This window comes from Triturus cristatus, chromosome 1_2 (assembly GCF_964204655.1).
Source record: "Triturus cristatus chromosome 1_2, aTriCri1.1, whole genome shotgun sequence".
Taxonomy (NCBI): Eukaryota; Metazoa; Chordata; class Amphibia; order Caudata; family Salamandridae; genus Triturus; species Triturus cristatus.
In genome coordinates this window covers 1,151,481,058-1,151,508,163 of record NC_140580.1, presented here as the reverse complement: position 1 = coordinate 1,151,508,163, position 27,106 = coordinate 1,151,481,058, and the positions used below count along the sequence as shown (strand labels likewise).

Here is a 27,106-nt window from a genome sequence, read left to right as displayed (position 1 = left end):
AGCTGCCCCTGGGCCTGCTATGTCAGCAGTGCTCAGCTTGGCAAGTGATGTTCAAGGTAACCGGTACGACCACAGTCCACTCAGGCGTTCATCCGTCCAGGGTATAGTCCTTGGATGTCACCTCTCTGTGGAATAGGGGTGATCACAAGACCTTTTCTGATGCACCTTCACGCCATGCTGAACTTCCACTGCATCAGATGAGCTCGCACAATGTCCCTGCCCCGCACATCATCAGAATCATGAACAGACCTGAGTGCACAAGCCCTTCTTTCAGGCCCTCCGATATTATGGACCTTCATGTGCGTCTCCCACGCCCCCCTGTACCCAGAGATTCAGAGTCAATCTGCAGAGGCCACTCTGGTGCGCAATGTGAAGACCCAGTTATTCGAGAGGCGCAGGTGATCTGAGGAGAACACTCCTTCGGACCCAGTCAAACACACCACAAGCAGGAGGAGATAAAGAGGGTGGGAAAGAGCAAAGGATGGGCAAAATGAAAGCTTGAGCGAGACAGAGCAAGAGGAGAAAGTGTCAGAGAAAGATAAAGCGGAAGAGAAAAGAGCTGGAAGGACTGACCTCTGCTGGACGCGCAGGTCCACCTGCACCAGCGGCAGGATGGCCTCCAGGACTTTGCTGGCTGAACCTGGAAGCATCTCCAAAACTTTGCTGTCGATGGCCATCTTGTCCACGATGGTCTTGAAGTATCGCAGGGCGCTGACCACGTCTTTCTCCTGCTCCTCCAGACGACTCAAACTCTGTAGAGAAAAGGTGAGAAGCTGCTAGAGGTCCATGTACTCAGTCAGCAATCCCTGGGGTGTGTCTACCCGCCCTGCAGGCCGCCCACACACACCAGACATCTGCGCAGGATAAAGGGTCAACACACAGCATTGCTCCACTCACCTTGTTCACTGGTTTCTCTACTGGCTTCACAGTCAGATCAACTGACTTCCCTTTCTTGGAGTTTGTGCGCCTGATTTTGGGGGAGTGGAACTTGTCTTTCAGCTTCATGGTGAAGGAAGATAGGTGGGACCGCTGAGAGTCTGAAAAAGATAAGGGAAGGATGATAAGCCTTAGATGGACACGCCCAGCTGACCCTAAACATTACCAGCTGCGCAGAGGCGTCCACACAAAATAGATGGCTCCAGTGCTCACTCTCTTTGGATTGCAAATGAGAAACTCTGACATAATTACAGCGCGCTGCAGCCATTCCTGTATCCTGAAAGTGGTGCACACCACCTCGCCTTCCTGTATACCACCGAACAGAAGACTATCATTTGACTCCGAGAGTGTCCAGGCAGGCTTCCCCCTTCTACAGCAGCCCAAGACTGCCCAAGGTGTGAAGACATGTTTCTCAGGTCTATCTCAGAGAAGCCACTTCCACACATGTGATGGGGTAACAAGCTAGCTAAGGTATCAAGGGGTTCACATGTGGGTCCTTCAGCCAGGCCTCTTTTATGGTCAAAAATCTGCTGTATTATACATAAATGCCTACATGGGAGAGGCCCTGTATATCTATCTAAGAAATTCTGCCCCTATGTACCCAGCCGCTCTCTGAGATCCAGTGAGCAGGCTCTGTTATGTGTACCAAGGGCAAAAAAGGCAAGACAGGGAGACAGAGCCCTATCAATTGCTGGTCCTACTTTATGGAATAGCCTCCCTACATCTTTGCGACTATGCGACGATCATTTTCCCTTCAGGAGACAGTTAAAAACCTTCCTATTTCAGAACTAATAAGATACATTGTCCGATTCTCCTCTTCTGTTGCAATATGGTAGCCCAATGGCGCGGGGATACTCCTTCGGGAGTCGAGTCCAGCGCGATACAAACCCATAAATAAATAAATAATAAATAAAGTATGGAGCCTTTTGGGACTCGGTCCTGGGATGAGTTGTATTCTTCATTATTGCAGGGAGCAGTACCTTATATGGCTAAAAGAGGTCCACAGGCACACCAAGTGACAGGCGAAGGTACTGCACCCTTTCCTTGCTTCATGGATTCTCTTTGATTAGTTATGCCAATGCTACGATATTTTCTGTAAAAAAATCTAGCAAGCATTCTTATTTCCAACGCCAATAGAGTTAAATTTAACTTAATGCAAGACCTATTGCATTGCAAAGGCTTGTTTAATTTTTTTGTGGAGCGTTGGGGTTTCTGTCACTATTGTCTAGTATATGAACAGGGTAGGCCTACATCTTCCTTTGATGTACCTAATCGGGAAACGTTAAGGCATGTAAAATATGTAGTATATTATGGTATGATGAATTTTTGCTAAACTCAAAAAATAAATAATGATATATGTAAAAAGTAAGAATATTGTCATAATAAATGATTCTTTGAGAAAGTCGGATTCATGAACCTATGTCTATCAGTAAAGTAAGAAAGTAAGTGGAGTTATCAGTTGGAGTTTCACCCAGTCTTGTGTGGAGCTGGCAATTCTGTTCTTTTGAAAAAGATAGCAATCACCTACATAGCCTCCAAAGGTGCCCTTTAAAGATGGCTTCCTCCAGCTCGAGAATACAGAGTAAGCTGCTGAAGGAGAACTTATTTACCAGCATCAGTGGCTGTCTAGCTTCAGTAGTGGTTCGAAAGTGTCCTCTGATGCTACTTAACGCAGGTTCTGGCCTAGAATACTGATGAAGACTTACAGTATTTCCTACTACTCCAGTGTTCCAGCAGCTTCAGATGAGAGAGACGCTGATGCACAAGACCGTGAAACTGTGGAAGCTCTACCCTGCACAGCCTGGTCCGCTTCCACTGCTTCAGGTTAGTCACTACCTGTCGTAGCCACGTAGGGACGTTTTTCTCGCCTGGCGTAGGCTGCGCACATGTGCAATCTCGCTGGCGAGATTGAATGATATGGGGATTTTTAGGTCTCATCTGGTGTAGGCTGCGCGCATGCGCAGTCTCGCTGGCGAGATTTAATGATATGGGGATTTTTTACTAAAGGGCATTAAGCCCCGCCCCTCTTTTCCATTGGCTGATGTCACCGTTTGTGCTAAACGGTGGCCAGCCATTGGAAAAGAGCTGTTGGTGACATATTTGCTCGGCTTTCTGAGCCATCCCATTTGAACGGGCTCGTCTGCATTCCTTTTGTCGTGAAGGGTTTCTTATCTTTATGGGGCCAAACACATAGCCCCATAAAGATAAACCTTTTCGCAGGTGAGGCCGTCCAAGTGGGACGGCAGAAAAAGCTAAACAAAAACGTCATGGGAGCGCTTGTTAGAATTTCCCACTCACTTGCCTGCTCTAAAATGTTGCCACGTATGCATTTCATCCATGAACATCTCAGCCCCGCTCTGTACGTGTAGACTGCCGACTTTGGTGCTGGAAACCAGGGTTTGAGCCTCGGGGTCACGTCCACATCCTATAATTCCGGGCAAATCACTTAATCTCCCCCTGCCTGAATATGTAATGTAAATACGGTGCTCATGTACAGCGCTCCAATACCTTCGGGACGAGTTTGCGCTATATAAAAGATGCACAAAATAAAATCTTGATTTCCCATGCACTGCAGCCCTCGGGTGTGAGTGGAGCGGCAGGGCCTCTCAGTCCGGGCGCACTTCTAAGTCACCCGAGCCGCGCTCTGTAAACAACGGAATCACAAGCAAAAGTGAAAACAGCATCAGGGCTAGGAAGGGGCGCTGAGTGATGGTGGGAGGAGGAAGGGAACAGACAGAAGGGGGCGGAAAATGTCGGGTACGTGCAATAAAGGAGCACGAAGACTCATGCCGAGAAATAGAGTGGTGAAGGAATGGGAGTGAGGAATGGGAAGAGAAGCACTGCCTTTCACGTTCAACATTCTTGCCTTTATCCCGCCCATGCCCTGTCCCGCCTTCCCCATTTCCTCTATTCCTCCCCTCCCACGGACCCTCTTCTCAGAGCTACCATTCCTAGCTCTCCCTCTTTCCCTTCCTCACGCGCTTCCTCCTCCCATTTTTCAGTCCGCCCAATCCTAATTTACTTCTATTCCCCCTCCCCTGCCCCTTGCTTTGCTCCCCTGTAGAACGGAATAGTTTGGCAGGCACTTGTTTGTGCCCGAAAGGAAGTCTGGTTTGCGGTGGGGTAGGATGCAGAGAGGCTGTCCCCACACAACCTACTCCACAGCAGACATTTCTGCTGGCATGGCAGCCCCGCCGCTTCATCGCTGCCAAGGAGATTGGGTGCCAGTGGGTTGGTGAAGGGGAGGCAACGGGCGCAGGACTGGCCATGTTGGGTATTGTTTAGGACTGCAGCCATGCATAATGTGAGGCTCTGGGGTTCATTGCACGGAGAGAGAGGAAACTCGGAATTCTCTCACAAGAGCCCCACAGCCCTGTTGTGTCTAGAGAAGTTCCTTGCCAGCCAGAGATCTCGGGAGTGGAGTGTCATGTAGCAGTCACTTTCACTGATTTATTACAGATAGGACTCCAGGTTTACTATTTATTTTGTAAGCATTTCCATTTGTGATAAACCATAATTATTTTGCTTTTTCTAAACAATATGAAGCTTTAAGTAGTACATTTCTAAATTTGTTTCAGCAATAGAAGGTACACTTGCATTTAGGTGCTTCAAGGGTTTTAGTGCAAAAAAAAAAAATCAAGAAAAAAGCAAATGAGAAAAGGAGGAAAAGTGAGTAAAGGGCAAACAAGAGATGGGATAAGAAAGATTAGAACAAAAAAGAAAATATGAAGGAAACAAAGAAGGAGAAACATTGAGGAAAGGAGAGTAGTGGAGAAAAAGAATGAGGAATGTACAGTAAGTGAATACAACAAGAAAACAAGACAGAGAAAGAATAACGTAGGAGAAACGATAAAGACATGGAAAGAAGATAAGGCTGAAAACAAGTAGAAAAAGAATGAAGACGGGAAAAAGACGAAGGAAAAAAGCAGAGAAAGAAAGAGGGCAAAAAAGAAAGGAACTAGAGCTGGAGAGAAATCAGGATAGAGGAGAGGAAGGAAAAATAAATGGAGAAATTAGAAATACTGGAAGAATTCTGGGATTTACACGACCTCCCCCGGGCACTTACAGCCTTTCCAGATGGTGAGTCTATATATCATCATTACCAACACCCACCCCGGGACTGAGGATGATGTTGGAAAGTGCAGCACTTACCATCAGCATCCCCAGGCTCACAATGGAAGTGCATCGGGTCATGGTCACCGGTATATGTGTTCTTGACACAAAATTAGCTCAGGAGGCTGAGCATATGTTGCAGACGTGTGTAACTCCTCAGTTTCAACTTTATAACGTCAATTCAGTCTTCCACTCCTCTTGACTTTTACAGTGAGCACCTTGAGCCTTATAATTAAAACATCCCTCTCAGCATGTGTGCGCCTCTACTCAGTGTGACAGTGTCTGGTGTGTCGGCTAGTCTGCCAGACCCAAAGCTTCAGTGTGCTTGTGACTCAGTGTGCCTGCGTGTGATCACGTGCTTCGGTGCACCCGTGTGCCTCTATGTATTAGTGTGTCTGTCTCACGGGGTGTGTGTGTGTGTTTCTCAGCGTGTGCATGCATGTGTGCCCGTTTGTAGTGCGGTTTCTATGTATGTCTGTATGCGGGGGTCATTGTCATTTACAACGCCGTTACTTCACGAAGGGAAAAAAAAGCAATAACATTTTCAAAGCCAAGAGCTCAAAACAATGTCATTGCGAGACCTATTGCATTGTAAATGCTTGTATTTTTTTTTTTTAAACAAAGTCTATTATGAATTTTAATATCCAGGAAACAAGGACAAAGGGTGAACTTGGCCGGAATGGAGCAGAGCTTAGAACATTAAAAGGCAACTTCTGAGGATGCACCCGACAGTGCAGACGGAAGCCTCTGCGACTCAAACATGTTGATAGGTAGGTGGAGTGCGACGTCAATCAATCCTCCCCCGATCTTTCAGGCTGATACAGAAGTGACGTCATACGGTTGATGAGAAAGGCTGAACCTCAAACATACATGGCCATTGGCCAAACAAACTGCAACCACTAGTTTAGAGCAAACATGTCAGAAACCACTAGAAGACGCACTGCTGAATCTGCCAAAGAGAACACGACGCACTGGTTAAGAGTAAAACAGAGAAGCTACCCTACCCACCGCATGCAGAGTCCACCTTGACACCAACTACCCTTTTCGTTGTTTGCTTGCATGACACATAACCCAGCCTAACTCTCAAAATAAGTGTGCAACTTGGCCACCACAACCCACAGACACCTGCGCCTGCCCAGTAGGACAGGTTGTACTAACACATAGGAACAGCACAACGACCACCCAAGCTACCAAGCACTGAGTCTACCTGATGCCTACCCACCATACTCACTAAGTGCAGAGTCTACCCTGGCACCTACCCACCACTGACCTGGCCCTTCTGAGACTGCCCTGTACATGTTGTGTCAGATACAGTATAGCACATTTGCCACCCGACTTACCAAGCGCAGTCTCTACTCTGGCACCTAGGTACTACTGACCTGGCCCTTCTGAGCCTTCCCTGTAGTGCCAGATACAAGTATAGCACATATGCCACCGACTTACCAAGCGCACTCTCTACCCCTTCACCTAGGCACTAGTGACCCTGCTCTTCTGAGCCTGCCCTGTGCATGTCGTGTCAGATACAGTACAGAACATATGCCACCCGACATACCAAGTGCAGTCTCTACTCTGGCACCTAGGCACTACTGACCCCGCTCTTCTGAGCCTGCCCTGTATGTGTCGTGTCAGATACAACAAGTATAGCACATATGCCACCCGACTTACCAAGCGCGCACACTACTCTGGCACCAAGGAACTACTGACCTGGCCCTTCTGAGCCTTCCCTGTAGTGCCAGATACAAGTATCGCACATATGCCACCCGACTTACCAAGCGCAGACTCTACTCTGGCACCTAGGCACTACTGACCCCGTTCTTCTCAGCCTGCCCTGTACATGTCGTGTCAGATACAACAAGTATAGCACATATGCCACCCGACTTACCAAGCACACACTCTACTCTGGCACCTAGGTACTACTGACCACGCTCTTCTGAGCCTGCCCTGTACGTGTCGTGTCAGATACAACAAGTATAGCACATATGCCACCCGACTTACCAAGCGCACTCTCTACTCCAGCACCTAGGCACTAGTGACCCTGCTCTTCTGAGCCTGCCCTGTGCATGTCGTGTCAAATACAGTACAGAACATATGCCACCCGACATACCAAGTGCAGTCTCTACTCTGGCACCTAGGCACTACTGACCCCGCTCTTCTGAGCCTTCCTGTTCTGCCAGATACAAGTATAGCACATATGCCACCCGACTTACCAAGCGCAGACTCTACTCTGGCACCTAGGTACTACTGACCCCGCTCTTCTCAGCCTGCCCTGTACATGTCGTGTCAAATACAGTACAGAACATATGCCACCCGACATACCAAGTGCAGTCTCTACTCTGGCACCTAGGCACTACTGACCCCGCTCTTCTGAGCCTGCCCTGTATGTGTCGTGCGAGATTCAACAAGTATAGCATATATGCCACCCGACTTACCAAGCGCAGACTCTACTCTTGCACCTAGGTACTACAGACCCCGCTCTTCTCAGCCTTCCCTGTAGTGCAGGATACAACAAGTATAGCACATATGCCACCAGACTTACCAAGCGCAGACTCTACTCTGACACCTAGGTACTACTGACCCCGCTCTTCTCAGCCTTCCCTGTAGTGCCAGATACAACAAGTATAGCACATATGCCACCCGACTTACCAAGCGCAGTCTCTTCCCTGGCGCCTACCCACAACTGACCCGGCTCTTCTGAGCCTGCCCTGTACACGTATAGCACACATGAGATCTCAGTTATAACAGGGTACTGTTAAAGATTCGATCCAGATAAGTACTCCTTATTGAGCAGCACGGACCAATCAATTTCCACGATAGTAAAGACAGGTCGGTTAAAGGATGCGTTTAAGAGACAGATCTCTCACAGTGCCTTCGCTAACAGCGCCAATGAGCTGCACTCAAGGGCACACTGCCTTCTATTCTGCGCCTGCACTGCACATGCATCTGGCGGGAGAACACTTCGCCTATCCATGGCGCGTGGTTTTAAGAGCCGTGTGAACTTGTGCTACCACTAGAGCATCTACTGAATGGACTGGGTTGGCTGTATCCTTCAGAGCAGCCCGCGGCGCATGCTTTCTGGCATCAGGGCAGCCTCACGCTGCAGACCGCCTGAGTGGCCGCTAGATGTCGCTGCCGCACAGGCCACGCCTGCACACCTCCTGCTAGCTGCAGGGTGACAGACAGGGTAAGCAAACACTATTTATAATGGATGGGCCGGCGCATTCCTCGGCTGCATGGATGGATTGTTTCCGGTTATTTACAGCCCCTCGGAGCTTTAAAAGCCGGGTATAAACACATGGCTGCAAGAATCGGCGGCCACAGAGTGTGCGGATTCCTGTGTGACACCCCAACACTCTACAGTGTCTGGAACCGGTGCCACTGGGGCCTGGGGGGAGCCGGAGCTCTGGTATGCCGTGGCTAGCGAGTCACAGGTTGTGTGACCCACGCACATCCGACAGGGGCAGGCAGAGGCATACACATGTGCCAACATTTTAGGACAGGGAAGTGGGAGGTTTTGAAATAGAAATCGGGAGACTGTAATTTCCCTATTGACTTCTAATTAAGAAAATTTTATTTCAGGCGGAAGACAGTCAAAATAAAGCTATTTTTTGGCTTGAAAAAATCGGGAGTGTCCCGCCTGAATCGGGTCCATTGCCATGTCTGCATACATGACGGGCTCCTCCAGATTCAGCTGTCGTCTGAGAGCATTTAAAATTCTCAAGTGAAATCTGACAGACACCTCGCTATCCTCACCGAAAGCTCCTGTACCCAATTATTCACTAAATAATACATTTATTAGCAGAGGGTGTTACACCCCCTTATAAATATATTTTCTGATACGTGGTTGGGTACAGGTGCTTTTAGTTTGTGAGATGTCTGTCGTATTTCACCAATAATTTTTACATGAACAGACAAACACGCACCCTCACTCTCCGTTTTGAAAGTCCTCAAAAATGTTGGTTATGTTTTCTATAAAATAGTAAGTTCTCTTTAAGCACGCCTGTCACTCCGCATTCCTCCGCCTTCCCACTGCTCCTTATGCCGCGCGTACTATAATGTACTTTAACATTATGCGCCAGCCTGACGGTCGGTAAATCTTAAACTCTCCCCTCCCCCCCAACAATCTTACTGGCCAACCTGTGCCCCTGTTCATTAGGGGGTGTACCACCCCCTGAAGCTGCGCCCCTGCGCCCCTGCATGTGAGGTTATTCATCCCAGACTGTGCCCAGAAGGCACGGGTCACTTGTGGCATGGAGAAATCCCGAGGGAGGCCAGACGTGCCGCCGATGGCAAGCGCTTGGAAGGCCGGCCTCGGGCAGCAGGTTCTAACCCGCACAGTGAGACGGCCTTCCATTTCCGCCCTCCATCACAACCAGGGTTGTCTACCAGCTCTGCCCACGAGGTGCTGAGGTTGGTTCAACCACAGCTGTCATGTCAGGAGGGTCGTGGTGGCACACAAAGTAACGTACAGTACGTAAAACAAGCAATCACGCACCCTCTTCCCTTCTGCGCGTTCACGTACGTAATGACGGGGCCCCAAGAGCAGAACCAGTGCACACAGAGAGACCCCCCCCCCACCCCAGGGGGACGCGGAAACGGCCACACAGGACATCGGCCCAATCCGAAGAGGCTTCTAGATGGCGCACATGGACACGCCTACAAGTGGCACCATGCCCCCAGCCCCGAATGTCAGATGTACGTTGTAGACTTGGAGAACCCCTCGAGACAGAGGTGTCCACGGACAGGCGCAGGAGCGGCACCATACCAGCCCGCCGAAGGGCAGATCTGCGCTCTAGGCTGGGGCAGAGTCAGTGACTGAAAGGTAAGAATGGGGTCGGCCACACGCACACTATCAAGCCAAGGTTTTCAGTTCAGGGCAGACGTTGTCCGAGTCGGATAGGTAGGACACAGCGGCTCTCTGTGCCCTCAGGCCACAACGTTGGTGTATGGGTGTCATACAAATAAGTTTCTTTATCGTAGCTTTCCCCCCCAGAGGGGAGAAGCACTTCCGGAAACGCTGCCGCCTGTTGTGGGGGAACAGGCTGGGAAAAGGATACGGGGGAGGCTGTGAATGTGTCCAGCACAGAGCTAGAAGACTGCACTGCCGGGGCCCCGGGCTCCTGCACCACCAGGCCCCTGACATGGACTGCACACGTACTGCTGTTCACAGCTTCCAGAAGCCACGTGCTCGCAGGGACTTAGACAAGGAAGCAGTCTTCAACCCGCTCAGTGGTGCCGGACACACTACAGCGTGGGGCAGTCTCAGTACAGCGTGGGGCAGGATCGGTGCAGGAGTATGTGCCACTCGTGGGGTGGGCACAACCATCCTAGCAGCATTATAGATCACCAGAACCTGAAGATAGAAGGGGCAGTCTCAGTACAGCGTGGGGCAGGATCGGTGCAGGAGTATGTGCCACTCGTGGGGTGGGCACAACCATCCTAGCAGCATTATAGATCACCAGAACCTGAAGATAGAAGGGGCAGTCTCAGTACAGCGTGGGGCAGTCTCAGTACAGCGTGGGGCAGGATCGGTGCAGGAGTATGTGCCACTCGTGGGGTGGGCACACTCATCCTAGCAGCATTATAGATCACCAGAACCTGAAGATAGAAGGGGCAGCCTCAGTACAGCGTGGGGCAGTCTCAGTACAGCGTGGGGCAGGATCGGTGCAGGAGTATGTGCCACTGGTGGGGTGGGCACACTCATCCTAGCAGCATTATAGATCACCAGAACCTGAAGATAGAAGGGGCAGCCTCAGTACAGCGTGGGGCAGGATCGGTGCAGGAGTATGTGCCACTCGTGGGGTGGGCACACTCATCCTAGCAGCATTATAGATCACCAGAACCTGAAGATAGAAGGGGCAGTCCCAGTACAGCGTGGGGCAGTCTCAGTACAGCGTGGGGCAGGATCAGTGCAGGAGTATGTGCCACTCGTGGGGTGGGCACACTCATCCTAGCAGCATTATAGATCACCAGAACCTGAAGATAGAAGGGGCAGTCCCAGTACAGCGTGGGGCAGTATCAGTGCAGAAGTATGTGCCACTCGTGGGGTGGGCACACTCATCCTAGCAGCATTATAGATCACCAGAACCTGAAGATAGAAGGGGCAGTCTCAGTACAGCGTGGGGCAGTCCCAGTCCAGCGTGTGGCAGGATCGGTGCAGGAGTATGTGCCACTCGTGGGGTGGCACAACCATCCTAGCAGCATTATAGATCACCAGAACCTGAAGATAGAAGGGGCAGTCCCAGTCCAGCGTGTGGCAGGATCGGTGCAGGAGTATGCGCCACTCGTGGGGTGGGCACACCCATCCTAGCAGCATTATAGATCACCAGAACCTGAGGATAGAAGGGGCAGTCTCAGTACAGCGTGGGACAGGATCGGTGCAGGACTATGTGCCACTCGTGGGGTGGGCACAGCCATCCTAGCAGCTTTATAGATCACCAGAACCTGAAGATAGAAGGGGCAGCCTCAGTACAGCGTGGAGCAGGATCGGTGCAGGAGTATGTGCCACTCGTGGGGTGGGCACACCCATCCTAGCAGCATTATAGATCACCAGAACCTGAAGATAGAAGGGGCAGTCTCAGTTCAGCGTGGGGCAGGATGAGTGCAGGAGTATGTGCCACTCGTGGGGTGGGCACAACCATCCTAGCAGCATTATAGATCACCAGAATCTGAAGGTCGAAGGGGCAGTCTCAGTACAGCGTGGGGCAGGATCAGTGCAGGAGTATGTGCCACTCGTGGGGTGGCAAACCCATCCTAGCAGCATTATAGATCACCAGAATCTGAAGGTCGAAGGGGCAGTCTCAGTACAGCGTGGGGCAGTCTCAGTACAGCGTGGGGCAGGATGAGTGCAGGAGTATGTGCCACTCGTGGGGTGGGCACAACCATCCTAGCAGCATTATAGATCACCAGAATCTGAAGATAGAAGGGGCAGTCCCAGTCCAGCGTGGGGCAGGATCAGTGCAGGAGTATGTGCCACTCGTGGGGTGGGCACACCCATCCTAACAGCATTATAGATCACCAGAACCTGAAGATAGAAGGGGCAGCCTCAGTACAGCGTGGGGCAGTCCCAGTCCAGCGTGGGGCAGGATCAGTGCAGGAGTATGTGCCACTCGTGGGGTGGGCACAACCATCCTAGCAGCATTATAGATTACCAGAACCTGAAGATAGAAGGGGCAGTCTCAGTACAGCGTGGGGCAGTCTCAGTACAGCGTGGGGCAGGATCAGTGCAGGAGTATGTGCCACTCGTGGGGTGGGCACAGCCATCCTAGCAGCATTATAGATCACCAGAACATGAAGATAGAAGCGGCAGTCTCAGTACAGCGTGGGGCAGGATCGGTGCAGGAGTATGTGCCACTCGTGGGGTGGGCACACCCATCCTAGCAGCATTATAGATCACCAGAACCTGAAGATAGAAGGGGCAGTCTCAGTACAGCGTGGGGCAGGATCAGTGCAGGAGTATGTGCCACTCGTGGGGTGGGCACACTCATCCTAGCAGCATTATAGATCACCAGAACCTGAAGATAGAAGGGGCAGTCTCAGTACAGCGTGGGGCAGTCTCAGTACAGCGTGGGGCAGGATCAGTGCAGGAGTATGTGCCACTCGTGGGGTGGGCACACTCATCCTAGCAGCATTATAGATCACCAGAACCTGAAGATAGAAGGGGCAGTCTCAGTACAGCGTGGGGCAGTCTCAGTACAGCGTGGGGCAGGATCAGTGCAGGAGTATGTGCCACTCGTGGGGTGGGCACACCCATCCTAGCAGCATTATAGATCACCAGAACCTGAAGATAGAAGGGGCAGTCTCAGTACAGCGTGGGGCAGGATCAGTGCAGGAGTATGTGCCACTCGTGGGGTGGGCACAACCATCCTACCAGCATTATAGATCACCAGAACCTGAAGATAGAAGGGGCAGTCTCAGAACAGCATGGGGCAGGATCGGTGCAGGAGTATGTGCCACTCGTGGGGTGGGCACACCCATCCTAGCAGCATTATAGATCACCAGAACCTGAAGATAGAAGGGGCAGTCTCAGTACAGCGTGGGGCAGTCTCAGTACAGCATGGGGCAGGATCGGTGCAGGACTATGTGCCACTCGTGGGGTGGGCACAGCCATCCTAGCAGCATTATAGATCACCAGAACCTGAAGATAGAAGGGGCAGCCTCAGTACAGCGTGGGGCAGGATCGGTGCAGGAGTATGTGTCACTCGTGGGGTGGGCACACCCATCCTAGCAGCATTATAGATCACCAGAATCTGAAGGTCGAAGGGGCAGTCTCAGTACAGCGTGGGGCAGGATGAGTGCAGGAGTATGTGCCACTCGTGGGGTGGGCACAACCATCCTAGCAGCATTATAGATCACCAGAATCTGAAGGTCGAAGGGGCAGTCTCAGTACAGCGTGGGGCAGGATCAGTGCAGGAGTATGTGCCACTCGTGGGGTGGCAAACCCATCCTAGCAGCATTATATATCACCAGAATCTGAAGGTAGAAGGGGCAGTCTCAGTACAGCGTGGGGCAGTCTCAGGACAGCGTGGGGCAGGATCAGTACAGCGTGGGGCAGGATCAGTGCAGGAGTATATGCCACTCTTCGGGTGGGCACACTCATCCTAGCAGCATTATAGATCACCAGAATCGGAAGGTAGAAGGGGCAGTCCCAGTACATGTCCAATTCGGCCGAAATACAGGAACCAATTGTTTACTGGATGCTTTAAAGAGATTGTATATACAAATGTTTTAATTATACCATGAATATTAAATGATGCATATCTACATCTAATAGTAGCCCTGATGAAGGTCAGTGAAGGGTGCTGGCTACAAGCAAACCTTACATTCTGGCAACAATATTTGTCTGAGTGGGTTTAGATTGCGCACTTCCCTCTACGCATGGATCTGTGTGATACTCCGTATTCGTGCGAGTGAGTGCCGGCTGCTAGCGCGTGGACAGTTTGCTGCTTCCCTACCTCCTTACAGAGTGTCAAGAAGTGTTGTCACAGGAATGCGCATGCCTTACATGTCACTTTTACTATTGAGGGAGTAGGTACACAGACAGAAATGCACCATACAATGCCCTTTAGTGGAACACTAGAGGCAGGAAACAACCACTCCTGGGACTGAAGTGTCTGCAGCCTGACCTGAAAACACGACCTCCAATCCCAGTCTTCCTAACTTGGCTAAACAGTGTGATCTTGGCCGAACTACTTCACCTCACTGTGCCCTAGTGAGAATCTACAGGTTCACAGTGGGCACACTAAAAATAGACAACATAGACCAGAACAATGATCAATATATACGTGCATAGTGGACCACATGTACTGGACTTCAAGAACCTAACTACAATTGATGGCATACTCCCCCGTGATTTCCTTAAAATCTTTAAACATTAATTTTTGACTTTATTGTAATAAATGTTACACAAAGTAGTCGTGAACAAAACGGAGTACTCGAAAGCATAAACAACAAATGGCTTATCCTCGAACCTTACACAGGCTTACCAGGCACAAAACCCCTCAGGGACTTCAGAATCCCAACTCTAGCAGCTCAGCCTTTTCCACCAGGAGGTACCCGCAGGCGCTTGTGCCCAGATGGTGCAAGTGCCTAGGGCCTGTCCGAGGCGGCTACTCACCTAGGGACAAGTCCTGGCACCGAATCCCCTTCACACGACCGGTCACCGAATCCCTCTGACAAGTCCTGGCACCGAATCCCTCTCACAAGTCCTGGCACCGAATCCCTATCACAAGTCCTGGCACCGAATCCCTCTCACAAGTTCTGGCACCGAAGTCCTGGCACCAAAGCCCCCTCACAAGTCCTAGCACCAAAGCCCCCTCACAAGTCCCTGAAGCCCTCTCACAAGTCCTGGCATTGAAGCCCTCTCACAAGTCCTGGCATTGAAGCCCTCTCACAAGTCCTGGCACCGAAGCCCTCTCACAAGTCCTGGCACCGAAGCCCTCTCACAAGTCCTGGCACCTAATCCCTCTCACAAGTCCTGGCACCTAATCCCTCTCACAAGTCCTGGCATGTTAGAAATGGGATTTCTGGTTGGCTAAGGCTTGCGCCAAAGTCAGGCAGAAACCACCACTCTAGTCAGGGCTAGGAAGTTACACGCCAAAGATAACCCCTGCTCACCCCCTTGGTAGCTTGGCACGAGCAGTCAGGCTTATCTCTGAGGCGATGTGTAAAGCGTTTGCGCGCGCACCCAGCAACAACACCCAAGGCCCACCACAAAGGAAACTCCACACAAGGTATTCTATAAAAATAGCCTTTGTATTATACACAACACATTAGATAAAAACACACACTCTACAATGTGCCAACAGGCACGGGCAGAATTTACAAGGGATTATATATACAGGGGACAGGGCCACCTGGACCGCTGTCCGGAATTAGCACTCTTAGAACATAGGAATAATACTGTAGTATAAAATAACATATGTAGCACACAACCAGTAACTACTGGTAACCAGAAAGTACCACCTACGCAACCCTAACCACCTTAGGAAAAGGTTGCGCAGGGAATCAGGACCTCACTAGCACCACCTGTGTTAGGGAGAAAACAACCACCTAAGTATCACAATACCTGTAGGGGTCTAAGCACATAAACACATGATGCATAACATTCAGAGGTGTAAAGCAAAGCACATGACGCATAAAAACACATTCAGAGGTGCAGGTTAACACAATTGCGCAAGAACTCACATAAGCCACTACCTGTGGCAGTCCCTGGGCCAACTGGCCTAGTAGGGGCAAGGACGCCCTGCGTCCAGAAAAGTCAGGGCGCGCCGGCGCAGGCTGCGCAAGCCAGAACACCGAGGCCACAACCTAAACGTTGCAGTTGCCCACTAAGTGCTGGGCAACTGGAGAGATGCTGTGGCACCACTGTGCCTTGTTAAACCAATATGGCGGGGGGGTTGGAGCCTCTCCTGGGCTCTAATATGTCACACTTGTGGCCCCCTGAGCCTCGCAGGCTCTAAACAACTTTGAGGGGCAAGGTGGGAGTGGCCCGCTGCCACCTGGGGCCACTCAATCCCAAAAGAAATGCCCCCAACGTTGGGGAAATGCCCCCTGAGCCTCGCAGGCTCTAAACAACAATGGGCCCCGCTTTGGAGCGACCTCGCGCTCCCAACAACGCTCTGCCCGCGTTGGAGCCTCTCGGGGGCTCACGGACACTGCCCCCGATGTCAGAGCCTCAACCGGGCTCTGGCTCAATCACCGCCTGTTGGACCTGGCCCTTTTTGAAGGGTCATCCCTAAACTTTTTGCCTTCCTCCTGTATTTTTTCTGACCTGGTGTTGGCTGATTTATGACTCTGGGCACCTTACCACTGCTGACCAGTGCTAAGGTGCATATGCTCTCCCTATGGTAAAATGTATACATTGATTGGTGTCCATGATTGGTTCATTTGGTTTACTGTCAGCCCCTAGTAGAGTGCACCAGGAGTGCCAGGGCTTGTAAATACAAATGCCGCTAGTGGGCTTGCAGCACTGGTTGTGCCACCCACAGAAGCGGCCTAGTAAAATGTGTCTAGGATCTGCCACTGCAGAACCTGCGTGCGGTCTGGTACCGTCGCGCTGACTGCGCAAGTGCAGCCACTTGCCAGTCCCTAAACCTTCCCTTAACTACATATTAGTCACCCCTCTGGTAGGCCCAAGGGCAGGGTGCATTGTAGGCATAAGGTAGGACATGCCCTGATGTGTGTGGCATGTCTTAATAGTGAATTACAGCCATTTTCGTTTTTCACTATTGAAGGCTACCTGCTCTCCATAGGCCAGAATGGGCTGCTGGAGTCACTACACGCTGTGACCCCAGTGGACTCATAGAGCATGGTAGAAAGTCATGTTTAGTATGCCTGGACTCAGAATAATAAAATACTTCTTTTAGTAAAGTTTATTTTAATATCCTGCGTTTGTAAATACTACTTTTAGAAAGTTAGTATTTACTGACCTGGCCATTTCAGTCCGCCTCTGCTGTGTGTGTGTGTTCTGCCTAGCAACAGTAAGGAGCAGGGTTGGGGAATCCCCAGAGACAGGCTGGCTGCCAGGTGGTGGGTAGAGAGATTACACCAGGATGGGTGGGAGGAGTCCACCCTTGACTCTGAATAGACCTGTGCTCTGACAGCACAAAGCCGGCGCCGCCCCCTGTGGAGCGGCTGATGTCTCTGCCCTGCTGCTGAAAGGAAAGCGCAGAGTCACCACAACAAAGTGCTCCAGAACTGGACTGAGCCAGGCCCAGGCCCCCTGGCGCTAAAGAACAAAAGAATCGCACTATAAAAGTAGGAGCCTGGCTCCTAAGAAATCAGATCCTGTTTGCGCCAAGAAGAAACTCTGCCTGAAGGAGAAGGACCTGGAGAAGCTGAAGGAGGAATACTGTCTCTCTGCCTGAGAGACTGGCCTGCAGTGGGTGCCTGTCTGCTGGAAGGAGAGGGAAAGCCTGAAGAAAAGGACTTTGATTCAACTTGTGCCTTTAAAACAATCTCCAAGGGCTTGCGTGTGAACTTGCCCCCTGACCTGCGCCCCAGGAACAGTGGGCGCTACCATCCTGAAAGAAGAGGAGAAGTGCCTTGAAGTGATTCAGCAAGCTGACCCCGGAGAACCTGTGCATCCCCTGATCTCGCTGAGCAACGCGACTTCTGCTGCTGGCGTGGCTGCAAACAACGTAAAGGCCTGACAGCCCGAGCACCGTGAACAGTTGCCCCCTCGAGCCGTAGCTCGCAAAGTAAGGTGGAGATCTCCGCGCCTGAGCGCCGAGTCCCTGTGACCCCTGCCGGGTTGTAGAGGCTTCTGCAAAGGACTAAAGTGCCCTGGTTCGCGTCTCCGGCCGAAGCTAACAGCGCGCGGCGCTGTGATCTCACCCCGAGGCTGCCCTCCTGCTTCTGACCCCCTTCGTGGCAACCTGCATCCTGCCCGAGCGCCCCACGAAGCTCCGCCGTCCCCTGGACACTGGGGACACCAGCGCGACGTGGGACACCCCTGGACTGGACCGCGAGGCCGCCACGAACCTTCCCCGTGAAATCTGCAAGGTATTGTGCCAGCGCGTGAAAAGTACGGCCCGTACTTGCCTTTGTACGAACCGTACCTGCCCTGTAACTACGGGTGCCTGGTTCGCACCGTACTGCCTGTGAAGTGCCTTGGTTCGTACCCGCCTTGTAAATACTTGTGCCTGGTTCGCACCGTACTGCCTGTGAAGTGCCTTGGTTCGTACCCGCCTTGTAAATACTTGTGCCTGGTTCGCACCGTACTGCCAGCTGAAATAATGGCGCTTTGAAAAGTGCTCCTTTTGGCTGAGTTCGAGCCGTAACAGCCTTGGTTCGACCCGTACTTACCCTGGGAACAGCAAGGTTCGAACCGTACCTACGTTTTAACCGTACTGCATTGAAAAGCATTACCGGTGCTCACTCGAGAAGAGTGAGACTCGGCAAGCGTACTCCGGCTCACGCGAGAAGCGTGGGAAACGGCAAGGCACTGTAAAAACCTTGCCAAAGGCACCCCAAAGGCGCTACGAAGTGCCCAGAAGACCTAAGAAACCTATTTTAAAGAGAACTGTGCCATTTTTACAACTGTGGACTGCCCGTAAAGCATTTTGAGAGTAACTGGATTATTTTACCAAGAGAACTGTATTTATGCAACCTGCCTGAAAGAAAACCTTTTATATAAAGAATTATATTTTGGACATAAATACAGCCTTGTGTCTTTGTGTGGTGGGGTGGTGATTATTGTGTGGGACAACTTGAACGCTTAACCTATATGCCCTCTGGAAATTTAGCCTGACTGCTCGCGCCACGTTACCTAGAGGGTGAGCAGGGGTTATTTTTAAAGAGGTGATCCTTTGCCCTGACTTAGATGAAAAGGGTCCCTGCTTGTCGCAAGTGCATACCTGCGCCAACCAGAGACCCCGGATTCTAACATTGGTGGCAGCGGTGCGGATTTACGGATTTGCGTTCTTGGTGTCTGCGCAGTGATTACTAACCATTGCACAGTGGACAGTCCAGTAGCTTAAACCACAGAACTTTTTCAAGTTTTAATTTTCGCTTGCCAAGGAAAAAGAAGATCCCTTGCGTTTGAAGCCATGCCGGGCTCAACCAGCACAGCATCTGAAGCCTCTGAGATGGAATGGGAATGGGATGCGTCAAAACTGAACGACTACACAAGAAGGCAACTCAAGTACTTCTGCAAGAAGTTCAAGGTTCCACATGTGGGGTGCAAGCTCAAACCACAGATCTACAAGGCGCTGAAAGCCTGGATGGAATCAAGGAGTGCAGCTGAGGATGTTGTACCTGAGGAGATTGACCTAGTGGAACCAGCGGAGAGCATCCACAGTGCGGGCAGGTGTCTGTCACCAGAGGAGCTGGCAGACAGACAGGCCGCAAGAGAGCAACAAGTCACTTTGGCAAAACTGAAAATAGATGGTCAATTGGAGCTGGAAAGCAAAAAGCTGGCTCTGGAAGAGAAGAAGCTGGCTCTTGAAGAAAAGAAAATGCAAATGGAGCATGACTTTTTAATGAAGAAATATGATATGGAGCTCGAGAGGCTTGAGGCCATGAGTGTCTCATCCCAGCAGCAAGAAAGGTGCGTAGCTCAGAGATTGAGCTTTTCTGAGTGGGAGGAGGAATCCAGCTCAGATGGTGGCAGCAATATTGAATTCTCTAGTGCTGAAAGAGTAGTACACACACCCAGAGATGTGGCGCCTGGCTTGAAGGAGGGGGTTAACACACACCAGGAGGTTCAAGGGCATGAGGTAGCTCCAGTAGTGCGCAGTATCCCTGAAGGGAATAGGGTAACTGGCGCAGGGGTTCATAGTCCTAGTGGCGGGAGGGACACTCTACTGGCTCTAGATGAGAGGCGCAGGGAGAGGGGTTCCCCCAACATTGAAGTCCTGGTAGGTGAGTGTGAAGACCGCCCAGAAGAGTGTGGGTTGTGTGACAGAGACAGTCAGATACTGTCTTGCCAGTCTCAGGAGAGTGGTGTGGAGTACGTGTGTGAGGCACTGGATGGTAAGGTGAAGGCTAGTTTGGTTAACCCTGCTAGGGGGCTGTGTGATCCAATTGTGGGAGAGCATATTTTAAGTCCCTGTTTTCCAGAGCTATGTCAACACCTGTTGGAGACCGAGTTCTCTGACCGCAGAGAGCTCACATTGGAGGTAGACCTTTTGGTGGATTCCAGAGGGTCTGGAGAGGCATTGGGGAATGACCCTGTGGGGAGTGGCTCAGGTATCTTCCAACCCAGAGTGGTGGAAGTGGTGCAGAGTAGCCCAGCTAGGTCCCATGGTAGTGGGAGGGGTGTAGGGGCTCACGTCCTGTCTCAGTGGAGAAGGAGTGAGTGTGGGGCTGCGTGCCCCCAGGTGCCCGAAACCCAGTCTCAGAGCCTGGATGGTTCTTTAAGGGAACACCAGGCGGGGAGCCTAGGCTGTCCTGATGGGCCACCCGTTGAGGGGGATCCCCTGGTGTCTGGTGAGCTGGGAGTGTCTGTAAGCAGGCCTCCATCAGTTCTGGTGTCTGGCAGTACCGCTCCAGTTGGGAGGGTGCAGAGGTCCAGATTGAGGGGTGAGAGGGGGAAAGAGTCCCCAGTGGAAGAACCAGTGGGTCAGGGGCCAGCCAGAAGGGCTGCGTCCCCCGTGAGTGACCATGGTGACACCACTTCTGTCCTGGGGGATCTTCAGGCACTGTCAGATGGACAGGGGTCTGGAGATCAGCGCCAGGCAGACTGTCACACGACACATGAGTTATGTGTCACCCTCAGGGGGGGCATGCGTGCTCCCCGGGAAGTCCTGGTGCGCCAGGCGAGCGTTCAACCGCATGGGTTGGACCCAGGGTTGGGAAGCCAGGTTCAGGTGTTGTCTGACCTGGAGGGTGGGACCACTGTAATCAGTGTCCTGACCCATGTTGCTTCTAGGGGTACCACGCCAGTTGGGAGTGGGCAGTACTCTGGAAGGGGGTGCAGAGGGAGGGAGTCCTCGCCTCTGACCCCGGCTCAACTGAAGGGTTTAGACCCTAGGTTGAAGGGCCAGGTTCAGGGTGTCCCCCCTGACCTGGGCACCCAGTTGCAGGATAGAACCCCTGAACTGGTGGGCGAATTGCGCAGGACACCTGCCACAGGTGCCGTGGCAATTCTGGAAGGGGGTGCCACTCCAGGTGGGAGGGTACAGAGCCCCAAGGAGGAGGACCGGGTGTGGGAGAGGCCACCCCAGTCTTTGGTCCAGCCGCTGGGTACAGTCCCGGGGCTGGTGGGTCAGTGCCAGGATGTCATACCTGACCTGACAAGGGGGAGAATGGACAAAGGGTGCCAAGCACCTGGGGCTACTGGCCCCTGCTCCCTGGCACCACAGAGGATTGAGAGCCCTGAGAGGCATACGGCCTGGGTCTCATCCCTGACTACTGTCAGTGGCCACTGTAGCATTTTGCTGTCTCTCTGGTGGGACACACCTGTGGGCCAGTTAAGGTTAGGTGCTGCACAGGTGGTGTCCACAGGTGAGGAGAAGGGTTCCCCATGGATTGGCTTGGTGGGCCCTGAGAGTATGGACAGAGGGAGTCCAATAGGTTCAGATTGGCGTAGAACTGGAGTCTGCCCCTGCAGTTGCGGGCCAGGTCCTTGTTCTATCGCCCCAAGCAGGGAAGACCATCACGGTGGTGATTGGTCTACCCTGCGTTTTGGCTGGAAGGGGGTTGTGTTGGACCTGGCCCTTTTTGAAGGGTCATCCCTAAACTTTTTGCCTTCCTCCTGTATTTTTTCTGACCTGGTGTTGGCTGATTTATGACTCTGGGCACCTTACCACTGCTGACCAGTGCTAAGGTGCATATGCTCTCCCTATGGTAAAATGTATACATTGATTGGTGTCCATGATTGGTTCATTTGGTTTACTGTCAGCCCCTAGTAGAGTGCACCAGGAGTGCCAGGGCTTGTAAATACAAATGCCGCTAGTGGGCTTGCAGCACTGGTTGTGCCACCCACAGAAGCGGCCTAGTAAAATGTGTCTAGGATCTGCCACTGCAGAACCTGCGTGCGGTCTGGTACCGTCGCGCTGACTGCGCAAGTGCAGCCACTTGCCAGTCCCTAAACCTTCCCTTAACTACATATTAGTCACCCCTCTGGTAGGCCCAAGGGCAGGGTGCATTGTAGGCATAAGGTAGGACATGCCCTGATGTGTGTGGCATGTCTTAATAGTGAATTACAGCCATTTTCGTTTTTCACTATTGAAGGCTACCTGCTCTCCATAGGCCAGAATGGGCTGCTGGAGTCACTACACGCTGTGACCCCAGTGGACTCATAGAGCATGGTAGAAAGTCATGTTTAGTATGCCTGGACTCAGAATAATAAAATACTTCTTTTAGTAAAGTTTATTTTAATATCCTGCGTTTGTAAATACTACTTTTAGAAAGTTAGTATTTACTGACCTGGCCATTTCAGTCCGCCTCTGCTGTGTGTGTGTGTTCTGCCTAGCAACAGTAAGGAGCAGGGTTGGGGAATCCCCAGAGACAGGCTGGCTGCCAGGTGGTGGGTAGAGAGATTACACCAGGATGGGTGGGAGGAGTCCACCCTTGACTCTGAATAGACCTGTGCTCTGACAGCACAAAGCCGGCGCCGCCCCCTGTGGAGCGGCTGATGTCTCTGCCCTGCTGCTGAAAGGAAAGCGCAGAGTCACCACAACAAAGTGCTCCAGAACTGGACTGAGCCAGGCCCAGGCCCCCTGGCGCTAAAGAACAAAAGAATCGCACTATAAAAGTAGGAGCCTGGCTCCTAAGAAATCAGATCCTGTTTGCGCCAAGAAGAAACTCTGCCTGAAGGAGAAGGACCTGGAGAAGCTGAAGGAGGAATACTGTCTCTCTGCCTGAGAGACTGGCCTGCAGTGGGTGCCTGTCTGCTGGAAGGAGAGGGAAAGCCTGAAGAAAAGGACTTTGATTCAACTTGTGCCTTTAAAACAATCTCCAAGGGCTTGCGTGTGAACTTGCCCCCTGACCTGCGCCCCAGGAACAGTGGGCGCTACCATCCTGAAAGAAGAGGAGAAGTGCCTTGAAGTGATTCAGCAAGCTGACCCCGGAGAACCTGTGCATCCCCTGATCTCGCTGAGCAACGCGACTTCTGCTGCTGGCGTGGCTGCAAACAACGTAAAGGCCTGACAGCCCGAGCACCGTGAACAGTTGCCCCCTCGAGCCGTAGCTCGCAAAGTAAGGTGGAGATCTCCGCGCCTGAGCGCCGAGTCCCTGTGACCCCTGCCGGGTTGTAGAGGCTTCTGCAAAGGACTAAAGTGCCCTGGTTCGCGTCTCCGGCCGAAGCTAACAGCGCGCGGCGCTGTGATCTCACCCCGAGGCTGCCCTCCTGCTTCTGACCCCCTTCGTGGCAACCTGCATCCTGCCCGAGCGCCCCACGAAGCTCCGCCGTCCCCTGGACACTGGGGACACCAGCGCGACGTGGGACACCCCTGGACTGGACCGCGAGGCCGCCACGAACCTTCCCCGTGAAATCTGCAAGGTATTGTGCCAGCGCGTGAAAAGTACGGCCCGTACTTGCCTTTGTACGAACCGTACCTGCCCTGTAACTACGGGTGCCTGGTTCGCACCGTACTGCCTGTGAAGTGCCTTGGTTCGTACCCGCCTTGTAAATACTTGTGCCTGGTTCGCACCGTACTGCCTGTGAAGTGCCTTGGTTCGTACCCGCCTTGTAAATACTTGTGCCTGGTTCGCACCGTACTGCCAGCTGAAATAATGGCGCTTTGAAAAGTGCTCCTTTTGGCTGAGTTCGAGCCGTAACAGCCTTGGTTCGACCCGTACTTACCCTGGGAACAGCAAGGTTCGAACCGTACCTACGTTTTAACCGTACTGCATTGAAAAGCATTACCGGTGCTCACTCGAGAAGAGTGAGACTCGGCAAGCGTACTCCGGCTCACGCGAGAAGCGTGGGAAACGGCAAGGCACTGTAAAAACCTTGCCAAAGGCACCCCAAAGGCGCTACGAAGTGCCCAGAAGACCTAAGAAACCTATTTTAAAGAGAACTGTGCCATTTTTACAACTGTGGACTGCCCGTAAAGCATTTTGAGAGTAACTGGATTATTTTACCAAGAGAACTGTATTTATGCAACCTGCCTGAAAGAAAACCTTTTATATAAAGAATTATATTTTGGACATAAATACAGCCTTGTGTCTTTGTGTGGTGGGGTGGTGATTATTGTGTGGGACAACTTGAACGCTTAACCTATATGCCCTCTGGAAATTTAGCCTGACTGCTCGCGCCACGTTACCTAGAGGGTGAGCAGGGGTTATTTTTAAAGAGGTGATCCTTTGCCCTGACTTAGATGAAAAGGGTCCCTGCTTGTCGCAAGTGCATACCTGCGCCAACCAGAGACCCCGGATTCTAACACCGCCCGTGGGGGACCGAGGAGAGACCGGCGGGAACGCCCCCACTCACCGGCTCTCCGCGGCGTCGTCCCTTCTCTTCCCGGGGCCGGAGATCTTCAGCAAATGCGGAGCCTACGGGCCTCGGACACGACGGCAGCTCGTCCCAGTGCGGGGTGGGCTCCCGCCTGGGTAGGACGCTTCTCCTCCGGGTCAAGGGCACCGGGCGCAGGGTAGGCTCCTGCCTGCTCCGGGGCCCCCAAAACCAGCCGCGATGCTTCGGTAGGAGGCGGGGTAGGCTCCCGCCCTCCTACTTCCTTTTCCGGTTGTCCCGGAGGCCCGCCCCCGGCCCGCCTGACTTCCTGGTCGGGCGCCGGAGGGCGATTCACGGGGCAAATGCCGGGGGTGCACCGGCGCTATTCTAATCCAATAAATCGAGGTGGGCACTCGATATTGCGGCAATGTCCCTGGCAGGGTGGGCACCTGCCAGGGGACTTTAGGATTTGCAGAGAACGGGGCACACGCCGGGTGGGCACCGGCTTTTTAGAAATAAAAGCGCTCCTGAGCGCTAAAGGAAAAGGAAAGCGCTTCCAGGCGCTAGAGGTGAAAAATAAAGCGCTCCCAGCGCTTCAGGGCACACAATCAGCAAAAGTCCAGGCAAGTTCTCTCCTGCATGCAGCAGGGCAGGGGTGGGGGCAAGGCTGGACCCAGAGCCAGCTCACTGGGCCTCCAGGCAGGGAGGTAGTCCAGGTGGCGGTCCTCTGGTCCAGCAGCAGCAGCAGCAGCCCCCCTCAGGCAGGATCCTGGCAAAGAACAGTTTCTGTGGGGACACAGCCCCATTTTTATACAGGCAAACCCTTTGTTCTGGGTTCAGGGTGAGGGGGGAAAACCAGTCGCAGCTGGTTGGGGAGCACCCTTGATGTGCTCAGCCCCTCACTCTATTCACTGGCAGGGCTAGGGTCGTCAGTCGCACCACAGGGGGCGGGGCCAGCATTGTGTGTGGAAAACCCTGTCCTATTCAGGACCCAGGTGTACTCCTCCCACCCATCTAGCTGCTGATCTCCCCATTCACCACTGGGTGACTCATCCTGACTCTGGGGAATCCCTAGCCCGTCACATGACATGACCAGCTGTTAGACCTGGCACCTTGGCGTGAGTCTCCCTTCCACTTTTTGCTGATGTGCCTCATTGTGTTTTGTTGGTGTTAGCTGCTCAGAGCACTGTGACACTGCTGATCAGTGCCACAGTGCAAGTGCTCCCTTTTAAAAATGTATACATTGATTGGTGTCCATGATTGAGTCATTTGGTTTACTGTCAGCCCCTAGTAAAGTGCACCAGGAGTGCCAGGGCTTGTAAATACAAATACCGCTGGTGGGCCTGCAGCACTGGTTGTGCCACCCACAGAAGCGGCCTAGTAAAATATGTCTAGGGTCTGCCACTGCAGAACCTGCGCGCCGTCTGGTACTGTCGCGCTGACTGCGCAAGTGCCCCCACTTGCCAGTCCCTAAACCTTCCCTTAACTACATATTAGTCACCCCTCTGGTAGGCCCAAGGGCAGGGTGCATTGTAGGCATAAGGTAGGACATGCCCTGATGTGTGTGGCATGTCTTAATAGTGAATTACAGCCATTTTCGTTTTTCACTATTGAAGGCTACCTGCTCTCCATAGGCCAGAATGGGCTGCTGGAGTCACTACACGCTGTGACCCCAGTGGACTCATAGAGCATGGTAGAAAGTCATGTTTAGTATGCCTGGACTCAGAATAATAAAATACTTCTTTTAGTAAAGTTTATTTTAATATCCTGTGTTTGTAAATACTACTTTTAGAAAGTTAGTATTTACTGATCTGGCCATTCAGTCCGCCTCTGCGCTGTGTGTGTGTGTGTTCTGCCTAGCAACAGTAAGGAGCAGGGCTGGGGAATTCCAGGAGACAGGCTGGCTGCCAGGTGGTGGGTAGAGAGATTACACCAGGATGGGTGGGAGGAGTACACCTTGACTCTTGAATAGACCTGTGCTCTGCCAGCACAAAGCCGGCGCCGCCCCCTGTGGAGCGGCTGATGTCTCTGCCCTGCTGCTGAAAGGGAAGCGCAGAGTCACCACAACAAAGTGCTCCAAAAACTGGACTGAGCCAGGCCCAGGCCCCCTGGCGCTAAAGAACAAAAGAATTGGTGTATAAAAGTAGGAGCCTGGCTCCTAAGAAATTAGATCCTGTTTGCGCCAAGAAGAAACTCTGCCTGAAGGAGAAGGACCTGGAGAAGCTGAAGGAGGAATACTGTCTCTCTGCCTGAGAGACTGGCCTGCAGTGGGTGCCTGTCTGCTGGAAGGAGAGGGAAAGCCTGAAGAAAAGGACTTTGATTCAACTTGTGCCTTTAAAACAATCTCCAAGGGCTTGCGTGTGAACTTGCCCCCTGACCTGCGCCCCAGGAACAGTGGGCGCTACCATCCTGAAAGAAGAGGAGAAGTGCCTTGAAGTGATTCAGCAAGCTGACCCCGGAGAACCTGTGCATCCCCTGATCTCGCTGAGCAACGCGACTTCTGCTGCTGGCGTGGCTGCAAACAACGTAAAGGCCTGACAGCCCGAGCACCGTGAACAGTTGCCCCCTCGAGCCGTAGCTCGCAAAGTAAGGTGGAGATCTCCGCGCCTGAGCGCCGAGTCCCTGTGACCCCTGCCGGGTTGTAGAGGCTTCTGCAAAGGACTAAAGTGCCCTGGTTCGCGTCTCCGGCCGAAGCTAACAGCGCGCGGCGCTGTGATC

General features: G+C 52.4%; 1 protein-coding gene across 3 annotated transcripts in view; it reads right to left on the bottom strand.

Annotated features, from left to right (window-relative positions):
• The window catches only part of RAPGEF1 (Rap guanine nucleotide exchange factor 1), a 703,893-nt gene that overhangs the window by 493,901 nt on the left and 182,886 nt on the right, over window positions 1-27,106 (bottom strand). For all 3 annotated transcript variants that reach the window (XM_085613927.1, XM_085613929.1, XM_085613930.1), the window contains exons 2-3: window positions 898-1,037; window positions 574-752 (exon numbers count right to left, since the gene is read on the bottom strand). In XM_085613927.1, coding sequence (XP_085470053.1) covers window positions 574-752; window positions 898-1,037 — 319 coding nt within the window. The remainder of the gene's footprint in view (window positions 1-573; window positions 753-897; window positions 1,038-27,106) is intronic.